Here is a 23,364-nt window from a genome sequence, read left to right as displayed (position 1 = left end):
ATTCTGAATAATAGTCTAAATTCGTATGGTATTTCAGGTTCTTTAACTGAGTGCAAGCAGTTATTTAGACCTGATACATCAGAGAAAGTTTTCAGATTTGTTTTTTTATTATTTCAGAGGGGGTTGTTGGGGAGCAGAAGGAGCCTTTATACACAGGCAGCTTACACAGTGCTCATAGTGTTTAAGCCAGGCTCTCTCTGAGGAGGACCCAGGACCAGTTTAACTATGTGTCTTACTAAAATAAGTGGTGGTGGGCCATTATTAGTATCAATATGAACATCATTTTCATAGCACAGGTGAGATTTAAAGAACAGCCTGGTAGCACTGACCTTGCTTCAAGCAATAGGATTGGTGGGTATAGCCAAATTTTCTGTCAATTTACATCAGCATCAATGCAGTGAAATCTCTATAGTGAATACCACGTACATCTTTGGCTGTGGTACCTAATGACTCTGTACTAGTTTAACATCTTAAATGGGATGGACCCACAGCTTGCCCAGATGGAGCAGGGTATAAATCAAAAGGCATATAAAAAGATGAAGGCAGAGGGAAGATCAGCACTGCACACTCCTTAAAGAGCAGTGAAATCGCTCGCTCCTGGATGACTGCTGATAGATGCTGAGGAAGAAAGATGCTGTACCAAAATGTGGCTGAACATACAAAGATTTGTATCCCATGGGATTTAAAATAGAAAAACTAAATAGTTTGGAAGTAAATCAGACAAATATAACTTGTCTTTAGGATGAGCAAATGAGTATTTGCCATGAATAAAAGGTCTGTCTGTAATTTGAAATGAATTAACTCGTACGTATTTTAGTGTCAGTGGACTCGCAGTAATTTCTGGTGACAGTTCTCTCCATTCCAATATTTAATGCACGTAGTACTCTTAATTATTGTAACTCAGGTGTGAGACTTTCATAAAACTGAAGAGTTTAGTAAAGGCAGTTCTTCAGTGGTAGAAATTATGACTATAAAGTAGATTTATTTTTGTAATTTTACGATTTAGTAGAGCTGATTTGGAGAGTCACTGATGGATCCACACGAGTGTTCTTGCATGCAGATTTCTGAACTCCAGGGACCAGTTTAATTTGCAGTTAGGAACCTTCTTTTAGGATTTTGATCTCCACCCTAAAGAACAGTGTGGTATCTCTGAGCAGGCTCTAACTACATTCAGTAATAGAAGGGAAGCATAAAGCGTACACTTAAAAACAACAACACCAAAATCATGTTGCTGTTGTGATTTTTTTGTTTGCTTGTTTGTTTTAAAAAAGTTATTTCTGCCTTCTATGATGAATAGCCACAGTGGCTGAGAAGACTTGCTTACTACGTCTTTCTTGTGCAACAAGATAGGACCCTGATGGTAGCAGAGAAAGAGCAGACCTTCAAATGGCCTGTCAAATGTTTCACAGTGGTTTCAGCTATAGGTTGTGAAATAGTGTGCGCATGTTTGCAGCTCAGCTTACTCTGGCTTATTGACAAAACTGTAGAGTAAATAGGGCTGGCATTAAAGTCTGTGTAACCAAAATGGCACATGAGCGCAGAAGAGCCTGGCCAATGGTTGCCCCCTCACTAGTGCAAAATCTCCTCCAGTGCTTGCTTGCTGCCACATCTTTTCTCCGTTTCATGATGAAGATAGCAGTCTTCTTCCCACAGCTGTTGACTTTCAGATGAGGAGAGGTCTAGCAGAAACTGTTCTGAGGAAATTCTCACGCGATTTCTGAAATTCTAGTGATGCAATCTTAAAAACTTAACAGTTAATCAGTGAAGCACTTTTTTGAGGGTGCAACTATAGGTCAGTAATCTGGTAATGTGACAGCTGCCAAGGAAACGAAAATTGAATTTTCTGGTCTGTTTCAACCATGGAGTTGAATTACATTTCTGTTTATATTTAATGAACAAATTATTCCAATATCTGTGAGATTTAATTAAGATGGGGAGCTTATGTGCGGAAGAGGGAGGCTGCTACAGCCTACAGATTAACCACGCACTGGTGTTTATTGTGGAGGAGAAGGTACAAAACAGTCATTTTTCACTTGTCTTGGCAATGATTGGGATCAGTCTTAGTTATCTATGCTAAAAAACAAAAAAACTATGTAAGGCAGGAATAGTAGGACACTGGTTCCTGCTACAGACCAAAAGAATCCTGGCAGAAATAAGCTGGGGCATCTTCCCTCATGGTTTTAATTAAAATATGTGGCAAAATCTTCTTTCTTCCTCTTGCTAGAGGGATTATGTCTGTTTTACAGTAGGGATAATGCTTTAAGTACCTCTGTTCCTGTGTGCATTGGCAATAGGACTGGTGACTTTAAATGCTATGGCTCTAAATGACCCAAACAGTAATCTTTTCCGACATGTCCCCAAAAGGACACTGATGTTTCTTTGAGAGGGTTCTTAATCTTTAATTTCTGTTTCTTGCTGCTATTTGCTGAGCTTGTTTACAGAAAGCAGAGTACGGACAAAGGAGCTCCCTACTGATTCTTACCCTGTCCTGATCATTAGCAACAGGACAGTAAGATTTCTTTGGCCAAAAGAACATCACTTCTACATATGATCTAAAGGGAACATTTAAGTTAAGTGTATTAAATAGCCTCAATCTAGCCTAGCTTTGTATAGCCTAGATGACTTTATAGCAGTCACGTCTTGTGCTCTTTGGTCAAACAAATATTAACTTTTGATCTGAAAGCACGTTTGGAACAGAATTTTTTTTCCTTTAAATCGAAACATTTTATAAAGATACTCTTCAGTATATTCTATTACAGAGGTAAGTTTCTGTCAGTACTAACATAGAGATTGTATTTCTGTTTATATTCATATATAATTACTCTTATATCGAGGTTTTGTTCCATACTAACTAACCAGGAACAGTTGTAAACATTGAGAAAGTTTGTCTCAGCGTACTTCCTGAAATACAAATATAGTTCCTGAATATGAAATTAATGAAATACAAGCAACAACTTAGCATTGAAGATAACAGAATTTTTCTTTCTCAGGAAGACTATGATCGTCTGAGACCTTTATCTTATCCTATGACCGATGTCTTCCTTATCTGCTTCTCAGTGGTAAACCCTGCTTCATTTCAAAACGTGAAGGAAGAATGGGTACCGGAGTTGAAGGAATATGCACCTAATGTTCCTTTTTTACTAGTAGGAACACAGGTATCTGTTTCTGTTTTAGTTTATATAAATCACTTGACTGTTTATGCCCTTTCTTGGGGCTCAGAGTTCAAGTCCAGCAGGATCTGAGCAGCACCTCCTTCTGGATTTGCAGAACTACCCCAACAATTGGCAGGAAACTTTAAATCTTGTGTTGTTCTCTAATAAGCAACTTCTGCTTTGTTGAAATAAATGCATTGGTCTGCAACTATCAGTCATATCTATTACTTACGGAAGCTAAGGAACAAGCGGAGAAGTGAGACAAAATTTCCTCCTGCATCTTGTAGCCAGTGGATTGGACTCCAGCTGTGAAGTGATCCATCTGTCGCTATTATGTTTGAGTTTGTTGGGCTGCCACTGCTAGATATACATTCTAGTATTTTAATTGAAGAGCTGAGTTAGGCAGTAAATGTTTTGAACTTCTGGACTGAATGCAGTTCACAGCTTAAATTTCCAGGGCTTTTGGATCAGTTAGGATTGAAGATCTGAACAGTGACATGATTCCATTTTTTTAATGCTTTAAAAAGAGGTTATTTATATAACAACCAGTTGACTTTTGTTTAGAAAAAAGCTATTCCAACATGTCTGCAATCTTTCTTGCTAGATTGATCTTCGTGATGACCCCAAAACTCTGGCAAGATTGAATGATATGAAAGAGAAGCCTTTATCTGTGGAACAAGGACAGAAATTAGCAAAAGAGGTAAACTAGAAACTCCTAAATGAAATGACATACCAAAGAAGCAACAAACATCAATTTTCAATTGGCTTTTTCTTCCTCTACAGCTTTGCCCATTTCTTTTACCAGTTGATATAGGAAACCTCATAACTGGCAGCTAAGGAGCAGACCTATGGAATAGTACTTCCTTATTAGTAATTGTTCTAACTTTCTGAATAGAAACTCGGTAAAAATTATGTAAGCATTAATCAGAGATAGTTGAAATCACAGAATGGTTGAGGTTAGAAAGGAACCCTGGATGTCATCTTGTCAAATCCCCATGCTGAAGCAAGGTGCTGGAACCATGTGTAGGAAATTATTTCTGAATGCTGTATTACCATTTTAACACCCTGTGTGGATACTGTGACCATTTCTATTGTGACTTCCTTTTGAAACATAAATTGGTTATGTTATTTTTTGCTGTTTAGTTACTGAAAATGCCTGGAGGACCTCACTGCCTGTCCAAAGAGTGTATTTAATATGCTTCCTTTAGAAGACAAACCAAATTAAAGAAATGCCCTATCTTTGGCCAGAATACAAATCTTCTGTTCTTCTACAGGGGGAAGCACATTCAGAAAAATTTTCAAGATCGCAGACAAACTTTGTGGTTTTCACTATAGAAACAAATCGCTGAGGTGCACAGTTCTGAACAGCTGCAATATGTTGCTATTGAATTAACTTATTTTCTTGACAGATAGGAGCCTACTGCTATGTGGAGTGTTCAGCTTTAACACAGAAAGGACTGAAGACTGTTTTTGATGAAGCTATTATAGCCATTCTAACTCCAAAGAAACACACGGTGAAGAAGAGAATAGGTTCGAGATGCATAAACTGCTGTTTGATCACGTGAGATACATTTGACAATGGCCAGGCTTACTGTGAAATTCTACTGAATTTAAGTACAATGCGTTAAGTACACAGCAAACTTGTTTGAAAGCTAAAATAATGATTCTGCCTTCTACAACCAGTGAAATCCAGAGGAATACAATCAAAATCAATGAACTTTGTAATAGGAAGCCACCACATCTGTTACAAATATTTTATTCAGACTGGAAGGTACAATCTCTCAGGGTTACATAGTCTAGAGGAAGCAAAAAGCTGCACCATGTTGAAACAGCATCTGTATGATGCTATTGAGTGGAGGTGCTTGGCCTGTAATACTCTAAATGAATTTGGATAGTCGTCTGTTTTGACTACACATATACAGATATATCTAGAGGGGAAAAAAAAAAACAAAAAAAACAACAACAAAAAAGAAACTTTTGCACAGTCTGTATGGAATCTGCACAAAGAAATACCTTGTCTCTCTTTGCGCCAGTTATCTGCTTTTGTATGTAAGCTGCTTGCGGTTCCAGTGTATCCACAGAGGTGCAATAATCAGACCAGCCATATAGCCAAAGGTAGCTCCGAGGGAACATGAAATGGGCCATACCTGAGGGGAGAATGCAAGGGAAAAGCAGACAATGAGAAAAATTGTTTGTGTTTTTTGTACTTTGTGAGCACAAATTCTCAGTGTAATCTAGGTACTGAAAGACAGTGGAGTCTTATTCTACTCTAAAGCTTGATGTGCTTTCCTAAAAATGCCACAAGTATAACAATCATACGTGCATCTTCATGAACACTAAATGCCGTGGTAAAGTTTTGTTATTTTTTATATTAATATGTATTAAAATGTAACCAGGCTTCTGGCTGTTGCAGATCTTAGTTTGATGTTCCCAAAACTACGTGAAAAACTTACTAGCATTTATATCCCCCAAAGTGTTCAGCTAACTTAGCGTCCTGCTGAACACACCTTGAAACCTACAGATTTTATTTTTTGTGACAGTTAGACTTGAAGATCTTTGTAGGTCCCTTCCAACTGAAACTATTCTATTCTAAGTCTGCCTTTTTCCATTTTTCCTTCCAATCTTTCATGGTATTCTGAAACTTTCAGAGGTGTGTCTAAATAACCTAATAATACAATAAGGCCAGAAACTGAGATGAATAGAGGGTTGTTGTTTTTTTTTTAGGCTTGAAAAGTAGGCAGAGGGATGAATTCCCCTCTGGCTAGAAGAAGGAAGCAAACTTAAGTCTGGAAACTGACTGAACATCTTGCACCCAGTTCAGGAAAAATATAATAAGCCAGTATGTTGAAGACTGCAAGAGAGCTTTCATTATAGGCTCTATTTCCTAACATAAAAACAGGGAACTGACTCAATACAGCTGACTCACACAAAGCATCTAGTATTGAGGCAAAGAAGTAATGGAATCCTTCCCACCACCACTGTCAAATTGATTTTCAGGGAGGATGGGCCAAAACAAAACTGTAAACATTCTGTACTCAGATGTAGCATATTTTAATGTCAACTGCGTGTTGCATTTGATGAAGGTCCCAACTAAGTTGGTAATTGAAAATATTGTAGAGTAAACTGAATTCCCACCTCTCTTCAAAATTCTCCATTGTGTATTGCAGGGACAATTTTGCACATCCTGCTGTACAATCCTTAATCTAGTACAGACTGCACTGTCCTATTCTTTGTTTTTTAAATTAAGGGGAATATTCCCCTTCTATAGTACTTGAGACTGAGAAATGCACTAGACATTAAAGAAAATATCCACATCTCAGTGTCCAGCCTTTTTTTCTACTTCATTTTGACAGGCAATTCATGAGAATCAAATGAACTTGCTCTTAATGGTACTGGTTTCTCATTTTCCTAGATCTGATTATTTTCTTTACTCCAGTATCACAGGAAGAAATAGATTTATTCATGTCCTTCAATCATGGGAATTTTAACTAGGAATAAGAGTAACTTATTTTTGTCCTCCGCTGTTTCATCTTCACATTCCTTAGCATTTGCAGTTTTATATATTATTTGGAGGTCTTAAGGAGTGTAGCAAAGATGACTATAAACAAGGTGCCTTAGGTACTCTTTATTGACCTTGTTTCATTCTTCCATTTCCAAACATTCTATCTCTGCTATTTGGTTTCAATGCTAGAATGTTTTGGCTGTTGCCTCTCAAACCAAAGACTTGCTTGTTTCAATTCAGCTAACAGTGGCATTGTAGATCTTCTATAAAAAGCCTTGAGATGCTTTGGCACAGTAGGATATTATGTATATTTAAAACTCACGACTTTGTGGCCTTGGCTAAACTTATGCTTCAGGTAGATCTTTTCAACTTTTAAAAGAAATGTAATCAAGTTATTTCTAACACTTTGCAGGCTATTTTAAGTGTCTAAAGGACAAAAGCAAAAAAGTCCCTGAGACCCCAGTTACTCAGAAACGTTCAATGGAAACAGCAGTCAAACTTTCTTATCCACTGGTGAAGTGAAATACCATTCTAACAAAACTAACAACAGAAGCTTCATAACTCAGTGGTCTTCTTTTGCATCAAATTCTCTGTGAGTGATCAATGATCCTTCATTAAATTTTACCTACATTAGGTGAATCTATTGTAGCCAAATTGCTTTTCAGAAGTATGAGTAGATGTCAGACTGATTTTTCATGTTCCCTTAGCCAGTAAGGTCAATATCTCTGATGACCCATTCGCTCTGTATTTTTTGGTATCGTATGTATAGTGAGCAATTGTTGAAATGATTAAAATTATCTCTGTTGATGCTGTAGCTTCTTTTTCCTGATTGAATCACAACTTGGAGCACAGTTTCTCAATAGTTTTCCTGAATTATGTAACTTAATATTGATGATGCCTCTGTTTGCCCTCCAAAACGTTCAGTTTTTGCTTTGATTTCTTAAAAAATCAGTGTTACCTCACAGGCCTTCAGGCTGTCTTACTTAACACCTGACCTCTGAAATCCATCCCTCACCATGGCAGATATCAAAGGTAAGGGGTAAAAGGGAGAAACCGTACAACACTTCATCTCACTGACTGTGAATAGGATCGAAAAAGAAACATCATCCTTCTAGTGGCATAGAAAAGAAGGGTACTGTAGAAAAAAAGAATGTTACCAGGTGCCTTATTACTGTTAAAGGCTCATGTGTTTTATGCTGGAGAAATGGCCCAAACAGTTGTAAAGGCATTTTGGCCTTCTGAAAACTCCCTAAGCACAGGAGCTACAAGCCTGGACATAAGAGAGTAGCTGTCTGGATGTCACCTCTCAAGGCAGGGCAAAACAATAAACAAGTAATGGTACAAGCTCTGCACCTTTTATTCATGACCAATGCCACTTGATGTATTTAAAGAAATCAGAGAAATATTAATATGTGGTTCTTAAGCTCATCAGCTGCACTGAAATAACAGCCCGTTTGTATGCTTTACAGTCTGTAGCAAATGTACTGCATCGCGTCCACCAAAAAAAGTGAACTGCTTTCTTTTTCATCAGGTGCTGGCCTTGTTTTTCTGAGGTTCAGTCGCTTTCTGCTGAACCTTTTTAAGTGAAATTGACTTCTTTGATCAGTCTACTTTTGCCTTGTCTTGCATATTTTCTCTTAAACTTGGTTTGGTATTCCTGACTCAGTTCCAAGTGATAAAAATCTAAGTAGCTGATAGACACCTACCAATTGTAAGAGATTCCCTCCATCTCACTTGTACCCAACTCGTAATATATTCTTTTCACTTTCTGAAAACTGCTCAGCTCAGTTTCTCCTACTCTGTGTTCCTTTCTGCTATGAGGAAGCTGACATAACCTACTCCATCACTGACATCATGCTTAGGGTGGAGTAGGTGGGTCAGCAGCAGGAAAATAAGATATTAGGCAACATTACCTAACTGCAGTTTTTTTGAGGGAGAAGAGAGGAAATTGATCTGCAGAGATTAATATGGGGAATGTAGGAGGCAGGACAGAACATTCTTCAGGGAACTGTTGTGAAATACCTTGTGTATCCCAGCAACTGGGAAGCATCAGCTACCATCCTCACAGCCCACTACAAAAACAGTCAGTTTATGTACCGAATGCATGTGGAACCAGGCCAGTTCTAACAGTGCGTATGTGATTGCTGAGAATCTGAACAGCGGCTTGGCAACAACAAATCCCACCTGCATGCTTAACAAGCACAGAAATTGAATTTTAAGGGATAGAGCAGAAGCCAGTAGTTAACAGAAAGCAATCCTGACTTCTGCTATTTCAATTTTCTTCTAGCCTTGTTTTTTTTCATTTGACAGTGCTGATAGGACTTAACAGGAATTTCTTTAGGCTAGCTAAATAGATACTGCAGAACTGCAAGGTTTCTAGTATATTTAAGAACTTATTCTAAGAATGAGGAGTTGCCAACCTTTCAGGAAATAAATGAGCTAGTTTCCTAAGTGCTCTATAGAACACCTGTGAGCCGACTTGAGAATATTTAACATATTGCATGGGAAGAGGAGCATGTTGCAGGATCACAGCAAGGTGATCCTTGCTCTGCTATACTATGCACATAGCTAGTTAAAGCAGATTTCTGGCTGCATGACAGTTTTCTTCTCTACTGTGAGTCCACAACATGCATCCCATGCAATAGGAAGCATCTTAACACTGATAATAACATAAAGCCAGATTCTTACAATGCAGAGCAGTAAAACCCTAATAAAGGTTTTAAGGGTATCACAAAGTAAGCAGGTGACTGCTGGTACAGAGTGGGGTAATCTACTGCATTTTTCATTTAAAAAATAAACAGACTGGTCCCATCCTGCAGATAAGTGCTTTTTTCATATGCCTACACTAGGATTTTTTTGTATTGTTATTATTTCCAAAGATCTGTTTCTGGCTGTCAATTAGAAAGCTATGTAAGATTTTTATTTCACTTAAGAACTGAATAAATGAGCACAATGATTTTCCCTCTGTTTCTAACATGCCTTAAATTACAGATTGTTTAGTCTGCACTGTCTTAAAATTTTCAAAACATATTTTTAACCCATTTTGGTTGTGTGAATGTTAAGTAAAAGTGTCTTACCACATTGTACAGAATGTGTATGTTGACAAGCACGTGCTGTGGAGAGGAAAGTGTGAAGACTTTTCCAGGCTGGCATTTGTAACCAGAAGTTGGTTTTGTGGATTTGTGTTCTAAAGACTTAGCAAGCATGGCTGCCTCTGATTTCACCATTAAGGTTTACACTAAGAAAACATACCTTTAAATAAACAATGATAACCCCACTGAAGTGGAACGGGCTTCTACCTCTCTTTAAAACAAATTAAAAAAAACACCCAAAATCAAACACTTCCCCCATCCCAGTGGATATTATCACTGCTACTCTTCTGAAGCAACTTCTTTTACATCAAAATATCTGCTGTAGTTAATAGAAGCTAAAGCAAATACTAGAATGATATTCTCTCAGCTTACTTAAGAATAACAGTGTAGCATGAAAGTTTATGGTTCTGGTTCAGCTTACTTAAGTAACCACCAAAAATTGTGCTCATGATTCTCCACCAACTCTTTTTCAGGTTGCAACTATCCAAAAGGTATCTAGGCCAACCTTCAGCCATACTGGCTAAACTACATGGCAGTTAGGCAACTCAAGTTATATCAGCACTACATGTTATGTTACAGACATTCAGTATGAAGTAGGAACTCATATTTCAATGTCATTTTCACATATGATACAAAAACACTGTAGACAAGATACGGTTTCAAAGTCACATTTTATCATCAATAACTACAGATCAAAATTATGCTATGAGAAAAATGGGTAGGCATGAAAACAGTGAGCTTAAGATGTTTTAAAAATCTGGTGTCAAAATATGCAAGAAAGCCAGGAACTTTACTCTTTGCTAAATAAAGTTTGTGAGTGATGTATAGGATGTCTGGAAAACTAGTTCTACAGCATACAGAGTATACTGATCAGGTTTTCATCATTAATTATACCATCTTGTTCTGCAACTCAGTTACCTCAGACTGTGCAAAGAAAGGATGTGTCACTCTGTGTCTAGTACCACCTAAACTATCCCACTCAGTTTCAGCAGCGTTGTGCTTTGAGGTGCCACTTCTCAGATGACACACAAAGCTCGGATCCTAATCACACGTAATTGCAGCATCAACCTGAAAGAGTCAATCTGGAAAGAAAACCACAACTAAGCAACTGCAGCAGGAGTTATTTCCTTTTTCTTTGCTGAAACTATTCTAACTAACCTCAATCCTTACACAACCGTGCATCAGAGGCAACTAGCTATGGATGCATAACTCTTGAAAACTTCTGATCATCATCTAGAATAGTCAAGTGGTCACAATTAAACCCCACAAATTATTTGTAGAATTTCTTAGGAATTTGACAGCAGGCTCAAGACACTGAAAAATACTCATTCTACCAATATGACGTTTTTTTCTCCAGGAGTTTTACCTGTCTTTTTTATGTTGTGAAAAGTATATTTCTTTTTTGATACAGAATTGTAAATGTAGGGACTTGCTTTCCTGTACAGCTGTCCTTGTATCTTCAGTTTTGTCTGAGATTGGATTAATTCTGCAGTATTCTCAATTCTTTTATAACCAGAAAGAACCACCTGGTAGGTTACCCTGATCAACTGTTTTGCACAGATACAAGTTTACTGAAAAGTAGCAGAGAGACAACAGGCATGGCCAAACTCTATGTTAAAAAGTTACTTTATGAATATCAACAGAATAATGAAGAACACTGAATCAGGATAGCAAATGACTTTCAGCAATATGTTACATACTTCTAACAGAAATGCTTTACATATTTTTGATTTCCATTCTGAAACATTATTCAGACAATGGTCATTTTATTTCCAGTATAGTATTCCATTCCTGCTGAGTTTCATTTACTTAGAATAAAAGTTGTCAGTTATATGCCAAAAGACACATTTTACATAATTATATTTAAATGTAGGGCCACTAATCTGAATATCCCCTGTATGCAATATTTTTCACAGTATGAAAGTGGAAAATAAAGTGAAGATTTTCTGAGATATCTGTATTTATCTTATTTTTCTTATGTGCCACAAGAGGTATGCATAAAGAACCAGTATGTTTTTAGTTGATTTATGGGTAACAAAGTATGAAGCAGCATTTTGGTGTTAGCCATTAGGACATGGATTGCAACTCCTGATGATTAAATTTAATTAATTTTTTTATGAAGTTTGCTCCACTGAAATTTTAATCTTTTTGAAGTGAAAATGAATTCCAGTGAAAGATATACCAGACATACTGAAATCTGATTTTCTAATAAGGCAAGAAATAGGTAATGGTACTATAAACTACTCCAGTTCTTCTATGTCTCCAACGATGGAACTTCCACCACCTCACTGGGCAGCCTGTTCCAGTGCCTCACCAGCCTTAAGTTGTAAAAAAACAACTTCCTTATGTCCAGTCTAAATTTGCCCTCTTTTAGTTTTAAACCATTTTCCCTTGTCCTGTCACAACAGAATCTACTGAACAATCCTGTCCCCTTTCTTCACAAAGCTCCCCTTTAGATACTGAAAAGTCCCCATCAGGTCTCCCCAGAGCATTCTCTTCTCCAGGCTGAACAGCCCCAGCTCTCTCAGTCTGTCCTGGTAGGGAGGGTGTCCCACCCCTTGGATCACACTCCAACAGTTTCATATCATCTCACTGAGGATGCCACATCCAGATAGAGTACTCCAGGTGAGGCCTCACCAGGAGAGTTTTGACTGGGCTGTAAGTACTTTTGAGCCTATGTTAATATCTACATGATTTTTTCCACACCTTGTCAAGGACTTAATCTGTAGGTGTTCCTGTAAGCATGCCAGCTGGATTAAATTCTACCCAGAACATTCCCAGCTCGGTCTTTTCTTTTTCCTCCCGTGAACCTTGTTCAGTAACTATGTTATGTACAGATATTTTTATGATCAGGAAGCCTACCTGCACAAAATATTTTCTTCATAAAGCAAGTAGATTTACAACTACATAATATTTCATCATGCCTATTCACCATTCTCTGCCTTAAGCTAAAGGTAACACTTACAGCACCTTTCCTCTTTCATTGCTACTGTGGGAGGATCTACTATGAGCTTCCATAATTACCTGCCATCAGGTACCAAAAGGAACATTGTTCCAAAAAGAGACTTTCTAGTACACATAATTTCTGAAGAATGACAGAAATGTCTCTTGGCTCTGAATACAGCAAGACACAGCTGCTACATGCAAGTCAATACCTGTGATGTTGAATCCATACTAAGTGGAGACAGAAAGACAAAAAAGTCGTGTAAACTCTTGTATGAAATACAGTGTTTCTAGAGAAGCTGGTTCATAAATATGTATCAGCCAGCTTGGCTGAACTGGAAAGATGTGATTCCTGGGCAGCCTTTGAGAATACCTGCCTAGGATACTTAAACTTTTATTGTCCTCTTTAGTTAGCAACACTTAAGAGATCATGTTCAGGAAAAACAAAACAAACAAACAATAAAACCAAAACGATTAAAATAAATAAATAGATAATTGCAAACTTCTCAGAGTTGTGAACAGGACCTCTAAAAAGCTACCTTAAAGAAGTTCCACTCCTACCTTCAAGACTTGTTACCATTTTCATGCTTCACTGCAATACAACTATAAAATATAAAGGCTTTTAAAAATAACTTATTTCATTTTTTCGTACAAAGCAGATCCTTAAAAAACAAAACAAAACAAAACCACCTAAAATTACAGTTTTCAAAGACTGTTGAAATGGCAGCCTGCAGAACTGATAAGCAAACTTCTCTATTCATCTGACCTCTTGAATTACTCAGATGATGATTCAACTAATGATCAAGCAGTTCAGACTCAAAATGGAAATTAAGATTTCTTCCCCCACCCCATTATTTTAAATTCTACAAGGTAAAAGGTGGAGGAGCGGGGAGCATTCATGCCCCCAGAAACAGCTGGTGACAAGTTATGATATTTGAAGCTTCCGCCAATTCTTTGCTGCTCTGAGGAATCAGATAATATATTTTTAGATTTACAGATTCCAGATCTTAACTTCAGTAAGTCTGTTATGTTCAGCTTGTATGACTTTGAAGACTTTTCAAACAGAAAAAGCTGACTGTTAGCAAACTTGTGTCTCTTAGAGTGGGGAGACAGTGGGAAGGACAGATCAAAAATGAAATGGACTTGAAGTTATCAGTCTTAATCAGAGCCTATTGACTTTTATTAAGTTTTTCTTATATCACTGGTGCATAAAAGAAAGTTTTTATACATGCAGTTTAGTGTTTTCTGAGATTTTGTGCATGTATACATGCATGCAATGTATCTGCACCAGCATAAAAGAGATGAGTAGTCACACGTGTGGATGGTAATGGATTGTCTAAACATGAGGTGTCCAGTGCCATTCTAACTATGCTCTCTCCTCTCCAGCTACTGCTCTGAAAGGTGACGTGTTTCCTCTAGGTCCTCTGCCATCAGTCCTATGTGAGTTTCTGATGCATTGGATGGCACTCAATATTATGATTAGGCTACCAAGTATCACCCAAAACTCATGCATGTGGGTTTAACTCCAGTTCTAAATTTCCAAAAGCATTGGTCAGAATGATAACTCACTGTAAGAGAACTGTTGAGTTACAGCCTGAACCACTGACTGAGCAGCTGGGGAAAGGACGGAGCTTCTTGAAGACCTGTGCTTCACCTAGGAGCACAGGTGAAGACAATTCATCTGTGTTTCTGGAAGGGGTGGAGCCTGCACCCTCTTAGGCTTCATTTAAGGGCTGACTGCCACTGGGGAAGGATCTCTTCCTGGAGATCCCTTCTTGGTGGAGCTTTCTCCTGTGAACCTGCAATCTTCTCATACAGGTAAGCAATCTTCCCTTACAGCACCTTCCTATCATGCTGATCCTCCCATCATGTGGATCTGTCCAACTGCTACACTCATGCACGCAATTTTCACCCGAAATCAAGTTGCGTATTAGGAAATGCAACTCTTAGAGTAACTTCTGTGAATTACACCAAAGGAAGAAAAGACAGAGGGCATTCAGAGCTTCTTTCTGACAAATGTCAACAGAGCAGGGAAACAGACAACATGCCATTATATGCTTACATAAATGCAAGTTTTGATAAAAACTTACATAGATTGATTCAGTGCACAAATGCCAGTGAATGAAGGCACTATGACAAATCTTGGGTGCAAGTGTGAGAGTAAAGTAAAATGGTGTGCCAGATGCAACGTGCCATTTAAACATAGCTAAGCAAGAGAAGAATTGCTTGTCTGTTTTAGGCAGTATCAGGGAAGGTCAGCCAACAATTAACTAGTTGCTGACACATATTTACCACCAGTCTCACATAGGTATCTTGCAAAAAAGTAAATCCAAGCCATTTTAGAGAGGAAAACTCAATTTTGTATGCAAGGTATTACCCTATTCCTCTACTACTATTTTTGAAATAGAAATTTTAATATCTCATTACCTTGGTGTAAAGGAAGGCTGATGGCATAAGGCTGCTAGCTACTTCAGGAGGACAAATTTCTATGGCAGCTCTAAGCCACAATGTCTCCACAGTATCAGAAAGAAAAGCATGTTGTCTGTCACATGATTTCTGAAATAAACCTTTGAAACTGTCTGCTTACAAACAGGCCTGATAGATACTGTGCAGCTGAGAGTTTTTGAGTTTGGTAACTGGAGGAAAGAAGATACCTACTGAGGATCTTTAGAGCAAATTGATACCAGTATCATCATTTTATAGCAAATGCAGTTTTTCACTGTTATATAACCATTTCTCCATGACAAACAAAATACAAAGAAAATAACACACTCATCTGAATTCATCTATAGACAAAATCTGAAGTGCCAGCACTTTTTTACTGTGCGAATACAAAGATAATCCTTGCCTCCCTTTGAAATTGGAAGTCAAGACTATAGTACAGTTCTTTGGCCACACCATTTCCACAAGTCAATTCAAATCTATTTTAAATGCATTCCGCTAAGTGCTTGTACAGAACGAAGACACTGGGAGAGAGCATCGTTTCTTCTCTGCTTATAAGAAAGAAAAGATACCAGACTGAAGGTAGACAAACCCGGAGGAATCTTTATCACTTCACATTTCTCTTGCTCCTTGTTTAGGTCATTCATATCAAAATTCTTGCAGCTCTACTTTGTGATTAAAATCTGCATGCAGCACATGCTCACAAAACTACAACAAAGAATCTTAAAAAGGGAGGTTTTACATGCATTTTACATGCTTATACTGTAAGCAAAGGTGCTCCCAATGGTATTTTAAATGTTTGGCACTACCCTGTAGAAACAAATTACAAGTAAATCTAATATATCTGTTTAGATTCAGAGCAATTTTGAGTAGCTTGTATATCTGGAAAACAATTTTTTTTAAATTATAGTAAAGATGCAGACACTAACCTGCCAGGGCCGATCCCAATCAAGAGGAATAGGAAATGCTCCAAACCAACCTCCTAGTATACTGCACGTTGTAGTAATCTGTAGGCTGTTTTCCCAGATGGACATAGCTCTGTAAAAACAGTGTGTTACAGGATTTCAGCAGGAGCAAATGTTACCAGTTTAAAATGACATGAAACTAAACACTGCAAAGTAAATACAGACTGCATGTTACACCTCTTAAGCCACAATGCATTTAAATTCAACTGCACAGGAGTCAAGAAGAATTTCTTGCATGCTGGCAAATTCTTTTTGCACAGCCCATCAAAGCATACAGTGTATGACAACGGATCTTAGTGACTTTGGTTCTCAGTTTATAGCCTCCTACCTTTTGAAGCAGTGACTTCAAAAGTTTTGTAAAATTTGGGTTCCTGCTTATTAGGTAAGTGCTTACTGTCCATCAGTAGTTTACTGAGTGATTATTTTGCTTTCCTCAAGCCATGGATTTGAGTTCTTTGTGCATTTCATAACACTGCAGGGCATCATACAGAGGGTTGTGACTCCAAATCAGTAAGGTACAAGACCTGAACCTTAAATTTGCTTCATCTCAGATTATAAACACAAATTTAGCTTTAGCTAGAAGGAAAAAGGATGGGCATTTTTACAGCTAAAAGTCTGGATGAACTGCAAACCCCAAGCTTCGCAAGTGATGTTTAGATTGTATGACGTGAAAGCTTGAAACCTTTAACCCTTGTTTTGAAGAGTCTGAAGTACTCAGAATCTAAAACATGTAACTCACTGCTGCATTCAATTTTGAGGGAACCATGTGTAGGAAGTGTAGAACAAACAGTTCCTACTGCTTGCATAATAGAAGTCCTACTGATTGTAATATTTATAATGTAATGCTGACATTTTGGGCATAAAACAACACTATTTATTCTATGCTAATCCCATTGCTGTAACTTAGAACACCAGATTTGAGCACACAATTCTATCCTCTTGTAATGTGAAAACAAAACAAAAAACTAGTCTGTACACCAAAAGTTGTAAATTATTTCCAGAAGCTGAGTAACTGAGCTGTGAGCCAGTGTGGAGAGGAAACCATTTGCTACAGCCCTAAAGCAGTGAAAGAGGCAGCAGAATATACTAAGGACTGACTGAGGTACGTTTGTATCACACAAGGCATCCTATCTGGTAAACGTAAGCACATACTGCTGTGCCATATGGGGATGCTAGATTGAGTCCAAAAGCAAAATAACAGAATGAGCAAGGCACAGTGCCCAAGTAAAGAGCAGTTCTCGGTAGTTTGGCAACAATTTGAACTTCTAATTCATCCACACAGACAAAGCATGGACATAAACCTCTCAAACCTGGCATGACTTGTTCTCCAACAGCATACTGCAGTACCAATGCATTGATCGTTCACTGCTCTGCATGGAGTGTCAGCTATCAGGATTTTTGTAGGTGGTCATTAACACACCACACAAGTCCTTCATTAGTATGAGCAGCAACATATACAAGCTTTATATACACCTGTATGTATTCATATGAAAACTGTCTTATTTCTTTATTTTTAAACTGAGAAAACTATAACTGAAATATTCTACAGGCAAAACTAGTGATATTGAAGATGGCAAATGATGATTAGTGGCATAATAACATTTTAAAACTTCAGATCATTTCAAACCTTATAATACAAGTCGAGAACTGTTTTAAATAATATTTGAATTAAGAGGTTAGTTAACATAAAATAATGTATTGAGATAGATCCTAGATAGACAAGATGAAGAACTCTGCACCAGAGCAGGACTGAAATGCAAAGCAGCACACACCTTTGCTGCCCCACCTTCACAAAGGACATTTCCAAACCTGTGAGTATGCAGTATGCTGACATGATTAAATGGGAGAAATGAAAACTGGACAAAGCACTTCTATACTTCACCTGCTTTATTTAATTGCTCAGAAGTCTACTTGGAAAATTTCCACACACTTCATATTTTTAAGCTATCTGAGCTACAATTGTGTTGCATGTAACTGTTTTCTGCATTCCAACGTGTCCCTGACCCACCAATATCTCCCAACCCTTATGTAACAAACAAACCACAGATCACACAGTACCATGCAATGCCACACAGAATCTGACCCTTACAGGCAAGCAGACTTAAAGACTGATCTTTTTTGAATTCTAACTGAAAGTGATTTTACTCAAGGTGACTGCTTTGCTAGAAGTGCTGCAATTGCAGATGGAGAAAGCTAAGTACCTCTGCAGAAAAAAATAAGCACTTGGCAAGATTACCTCCAAGATATTTATGCTGAATGACTCAACTGTACCATAGCTATTACAATGCAATAGATTACATAGCATGAGTTACTTGGATGTAATCTTATGAATAGGCCTCCAAGAAAATATTAGGTCTAACAGTGTTTTCACACTGGATGACCACCACCTTAGCATAGCATAAAGATTTTACAGCTATCTAGAACAACTGTTGGCTAATTAATATTCAAATCTATTACTTGTTTACATTTGATTTATTAAGATAAACTTTCTTTTTATAGATGCCCCCTCCTACATTTCTGCAAAGACAAAGGCACAGCTGATCTCAATCTTACAAATACTGCAAACAAGAGCAACAAACATAAATGTCAATGATTACTTCAGTCTAAGTTGTACACATACTTTTTAAACAATTCCTCTTTCATTCTACGCTACACTCCTACTCAGACTTTCCAGCTTGTTGTGCCACTGCAATTCAATTCTCTAAACATTTCCTTCAAGGCACACAGCCATGCTGATCTTACCTAAATGCCCTTTTCAACCAGTCCCACCTCATTCCATGTGGTTAAGCCAGGATATAACCTTTGAATAAATCATTCCTACACTCAGTTAACATCTAAGTTACTTGCAACTCATTCATGAAGTTAAATGAAAAAACACAGACTTGTTTTCAAAAGGGCACCTTACTGTGACCCATAAAAAACTTGCTACAATATTTCTCCATAATCTATTTCCATTGAAAGGGTTGCATAACCAAACATCATTACTAAATGCACATCTAATCAGATAAAGTCATATGGCTCCCTACTAACAAGTATGTACAAAAACATCATAGCAAGACAATCCTGTTTCCTATGCAATAATTATGCTGAAATAACAGGAAGAACTGGGCTAGGAAAGAGAAAGACATGCATTTAAAATCTAACCTGGCATAAAGGCTAGCAGTTATCAAATGTTTCTTACTTGATTTCACCTATTCTCTCCAGTTGCAAAACTTCCACAGACTAACAAGTGAATCAGCAATGATTTGTTTTGGCTAAATAACACTATGATTTCATTAAATGCTTGTGAGGTATCATTTTTATTACCCTATTCACTCGTTCCACTGAAAATAAAAAGCAAGCATAACCAACGTGCACAAGGATTTAGATATTTCTCCGTAAGCTGAGAACTCATACAAACAAAAGCCAATATACAAACTACTATAAACAGTTTTCAATTTCTTATTTCAGATCATCTCTATGCAGAGTAACTAAATGTAACTCCCTTCAGTCAGCAGGAGGATAGAACTTTTTGTTTTCTTCTGAGATGAGAAGTTACCCTTATGAGCTGTTATAAGGGAATGAACGCTAACATCTTACTAAACTTCAAGTGTATGTGGAGCTTCTTTATGTTTCAGAGTCCAGTCTTTCAACAGTCCTGTTATTTAGCATGTGAAGAAAGGCAAAAGAGATAGAATACTTCTGGAGAACATATTACCCATGCTAATGTAATGGCTTTTACTAGGAAAAAAAAATTACATTCATTTAAATGTGCTCTTGGAAAAAAAAAAAAAAAAAAGAAACCTGACACTGAGGAAAGCTTTCTTTAAATTTGAAAAAGAACAAGGGCAAAGATTACATAATTAAGATGACAGGAGATCATATATTATTTTCACAATTACATCCAAGTTAAAGATACTGTTAAAATAATACTGATTTTAGCTGCTACTCCTACTCTAACAATTGTTTTTATAGAGCTAACATTGGATCAAGCATGAGATTTTTCCGCTACAGCTCACTCACAAGTCTCCTCTTTATTATAATCATTATACTGGACTGCAGGATGCTTTCAGACCAGTAAAATACTCATTTGAAACTTTTACCTCCTCTAAGCACATACAAAGTAAGGCTTGGTCTCTGGATACCAGAAGTAAAAGGCCAGTTTTCTGAACCCGTGTCTTCAAAATAAATAACACTATTTTTGTCAGAAAAGCTCTCAAAGGCTTGTAATTACAAAAGTGACACAACAATTCAGAGAGTTTCCTTCCCCAAAGTAAAATAATAAAAATAACTCTATGATATTCACATCAATTCAGTCAATTTTTATCCTGGTTGAAAATTAGAATAGAACAGAACTTACCCATTTCTACTAAATACTCGTATCCAAGCTTGTACATTTGGTCCCAGCAAACATAAACATTGTAAAGTAGTAAAGGTAGACAAGAGAACTGCAAACAAAAATGTCTCAGTCACTGACCTACAAAGAAGCAATATAACAAGATCATGTTATAAATACTAATTTTCTAAGAGTTTCAAGATTTAGGAAAAAAAAATTCTCAATCAACTTGTGAAAGCACACGTGCTTTCTTAAGCCTCCCGTATAAGCATAAAGCTTTTTCTTATTACTCTAGAACAGTTCAGAAAGGTAGAAGAAAATCGCTGTCATCTGTTGCCTCAGCAAAGACTGAAATGTAGTTTATTAGCCCCTGATATCTGTATCATTTTAAATACAGTTTTATCTCATACAGAACGTCAGTTTTGAATGCTTGGATATTTACTTCGTTATTCAGCTCATTTTTCTAGTTTGACATTGTGGAAGCAGCCATCAAACCAAACACCATTGTTAGTCTGTAACTTGTCAACTCTCTCAGAAATCAGATTGCTTTCTGGTTCTCCTATTTTCCTTATTTAATTATGCCTAAAAATTTACTTATATAAAAGGATGAAAGATATGCAAGATGTGTATTTTATAATCTTAGGAGAAAAATAATTAAACAAAACTTAGCAAGTGTTTGTACCCAATCAAACTTGAAACATGGAAAATAGTTGTACCCCTACACAGAACAAATATTAAAGTAAAACAAGTTGTTTTCAACTGTCTCGTAGAACAGATCTTCAAACACATAAAAGTTTAAGAGCCAACTTCTATAAAGACAGCCACCCTGCTTCCTCCAGCCAGGAGCTTATTTTTTTAACTTGTAATGTACCAAATAATATGTAAGGATTTATACCAATATGTGCTAGGAGAACTCCCCCTTAAAGCGTTTAGAGAAAAATAGGGTCTTCTGACTTACTCTATGAGAGGTGCTCCATAAAGAACAATAATCGCATGAAATAGTATGCAAGACATGAAAAAGTATATACAGCATTTTAGAAATCTGGATATCTAAAAAAGAGCAATAAAATATCAGAATAAAGTTTCAAAAGTAAAGAGAATATAAATAACATACTTAGCTTATAGTATCTAATCAACAGCATCACACACTACTCTTTCTTTTGATATTCAATTTTAGCTACCTACAGCACAGTATGTATTCAAACAGGTATCCTTTAAACAATTAATTAAAAAAGACCACACTCACTGCATCCAACGTTTCTTCATCCATCTTATTATAATAAAACAATCATAAAGTAAATAACTGGAAATGACAGTATAACCAGAGATGGTTTCACATTCTGTGAAAGCTGCCTTTTAATGAAAGTTTAAAACATTTCAAAGTAAGAAAGTACACAGTATGAAAAAAAGACGTTCAGAATCAAAAGAGGTATTTAAAACCATAAGGAATTAAAGCCACTCTGTTTTGCAACTTGGCATCGTATATACTAAATCCTTTTGAAAAGTGTCTGTGGCTACCTGTAGATCTACGTGTAACTGTCTAGGAAATTAAAGGACAGCTTCTGGGTACTCACTATATCATACAGAAGGACGGACACTGGATAAACACATGTGGCTAGGCCTGTTCTGATCAGGTCACAAATGGAAATCCATATCTCACTTGTCCGCTTCTTTGATATTTATTATTTATACTAGGCTGGGATGAAACCTCACCTAGAACACATAAGCCTACTTCATTTTCAAATAGAAGATGGTTAAAAAACTTGTTTTCCATGATGATTTCATGTATTTGACATCCCCTCTGTCAGCAGTTAACAGTTCTACATTCAAAGATACCACTTTCTTGGATGACTGCTTAACTGACTTCACATTGTATTCTACCACTCCTGATCCAGCTGTGTTTTATGCCAAATGTGCTCTCTTCTAACCTGTTATATTGGGATCCATGCCTTAATGGTCCTGTCCCAAACTGTAACTACAAAAAAATCTCCCAGATTCTTCTGTGTGCACATTTAGTCATTCAAGGAAATGCAATCATTTTGACACCTTTCAACTTCACTTTTTGAAACTTTACCAACTTTCAGAGAATCACAGAATAGCTTAGGTTGGAAGGGGCCTCAAAGCCCACCCTGTCCCAAACCCCTGCCACAGGCAGGGCTGCTCCCCACTGGCTCAGGCTGTCTACGGCCCCATGCAACCTGGCCTTGACACCTCCAGGGACGGGGCATCACAGCTTCTCTGGGCAGCTGTCACTGCCTCATCAACTTTAAGTAGTAATGAGCTGCTCCCTCTTTTCCATTTCAAATCCTACATGTGAGAAACTACGCAAGACTGAAGCATCTCTTAGCAATACTGAAGGTCAGGCCTAGAATGCGAAGTGACTTTTGTGCCCATTCTGGTGCTCCCCGAATCCTGCCAGCAGGAAAACTGCTGGTGGCCAGTGTTGTCTCCTGGCTACAAACCACAGCCCGTGGGCAACAAGTGGCAGGGATGGCTCATCCCAGCGGGCTGCTGGCAGGTCCAGACAGAATTAAACTGTGCAACAGCTTCAGCACGTGCTCACTCATGGAAAACAAGAATTCACCACCAAAAGTTGTAAATTCTTTCCCACCCCATCATTTCGGTGACAGACTTTGCATCCTCTCCACATCACTCGGTAGGAATCTAAGGAAAACAAAACCCACCAAATCTTACCTTGTTAGACAGCGAGCTTCTCTTAGAAGACGGATTTGGCTTTAGGATTAAACACAAGGTTACGTTAAGGACGCTAACACAAACAGAACAAACACACAGCCACGTGAGGTGCGTGCCCAAAACCGAGAACCCGTCCAGAAACAAGGCAGGCACGAGTGCCGTCAGGACGATGGAGACGGCGCAGAGCAGGTTGGCGGCCAGCAGCCTCCTCAGCTCTGCCTCCCTCATCGCGCCGCGCCGCCGCCCACCTGCAGCGGGG

The 23,364-nt window shown here is 37.7% G+C and overlaps 2 protein-coding genes across 3 annotated transcripts in view; one reads left to right on the top strand and one right to left on the bottom strand.

The window, feature by feature from the left end:
* RHOQ (ras homolog family member Q) overlaps positions 1-5,148 on the top strand; it is a 15,922-nt gene extending 10,774 nt beyond the window's left edge. The window contains exons 3-5 of one of the 2 annotated variants that reach the window (XM_052685488.1): positions 2,991-3,155; positions 3,757-3,852; positions 4,566-5,148. In XM_052685488.1, the coding sequence (XP_052541448.1) occupies positions 2,991-3,155; positions 3,757-3,852; positions 4,566-4,598 (294 nt within the window). In that variant the 3' untranslated portion in view covers positions 4,599-5,148. Of the gene's footprint in view, positions 1-2,990; positions 3,156-3,756; positions 3,853-4,561 lie in introns of both variants that reach the window. The other variant, XM_052685480.1, reaches the window with a different exon arrangement.
* PIGF (phosphatidylinositol glycan anchor biosynthesis class F) lies at positions 4,893-23,364 on the bottom strand. The gene is made up of 5 exons (XM_052685464.1): positions 23,106-23,364; positions 21,370-21,461; positions 20,436-20,552; positions 16,061-16,169; positions 4,893-5,299 (listed from the first exon to the last, which is right to left on the bottom strand). The coding sequence occupies exons 1-5, from the start codon at positions 23,331-23,333 to the stop codon at positions 5,186-5,188; spliced, it is 660 nt and encodes a 219-aa protein (XP_052541424.1). The 5' UTR covers positions 23,334-23,364; the 3' UTR covers positions 4,893-5,185.

This window comes from Tympanuchus pallidicinctus, unplaced genomic scaffold, assembly GCF_026119805.1.
Source record: "Tympanuchus pallidicinctus isolate F22 unplaced genomic scaffold, pur_lepc_1.0 scaffold1, whole genome shotgun sequence".
Lineage (NCBI taxonomy): Eukaryota > Metazoa > Chordata > Aves > Galliformes > Phasianidae > Tympanuchus > Tympanuchus pallidicinctus.
Note: the sequence above shows the minus strand (reverse complement) of the source record. Positions and strands in the feature narration are given on the sequence as shown.

Bases quoted from the DNA above. Each gene is read 5' to 3' on its own strand.
- PIGF (XM_052685464.1), bottom strand. From the start codon at position 23,333: ATGAGGGAGGCAGAGCTGAGGAGGCTGCTGGCCGCCAACCTGCTCTGC. The intron at 16,170-20,435 runs GTAAGTTCTGTT...CTGTTTTTACAG, and splicing joins CGAGTATTTAGTAGAAATGG to AGCTATGTCCATCTGGGAAA. The intron at 5,300-16,060 runs GTTAGTGTCTGC...TTCTCCCCTCAG, and splicing joins ATTGGGATCGGCCCTGGCAG to GTATGGCCCATTTCATGTTC.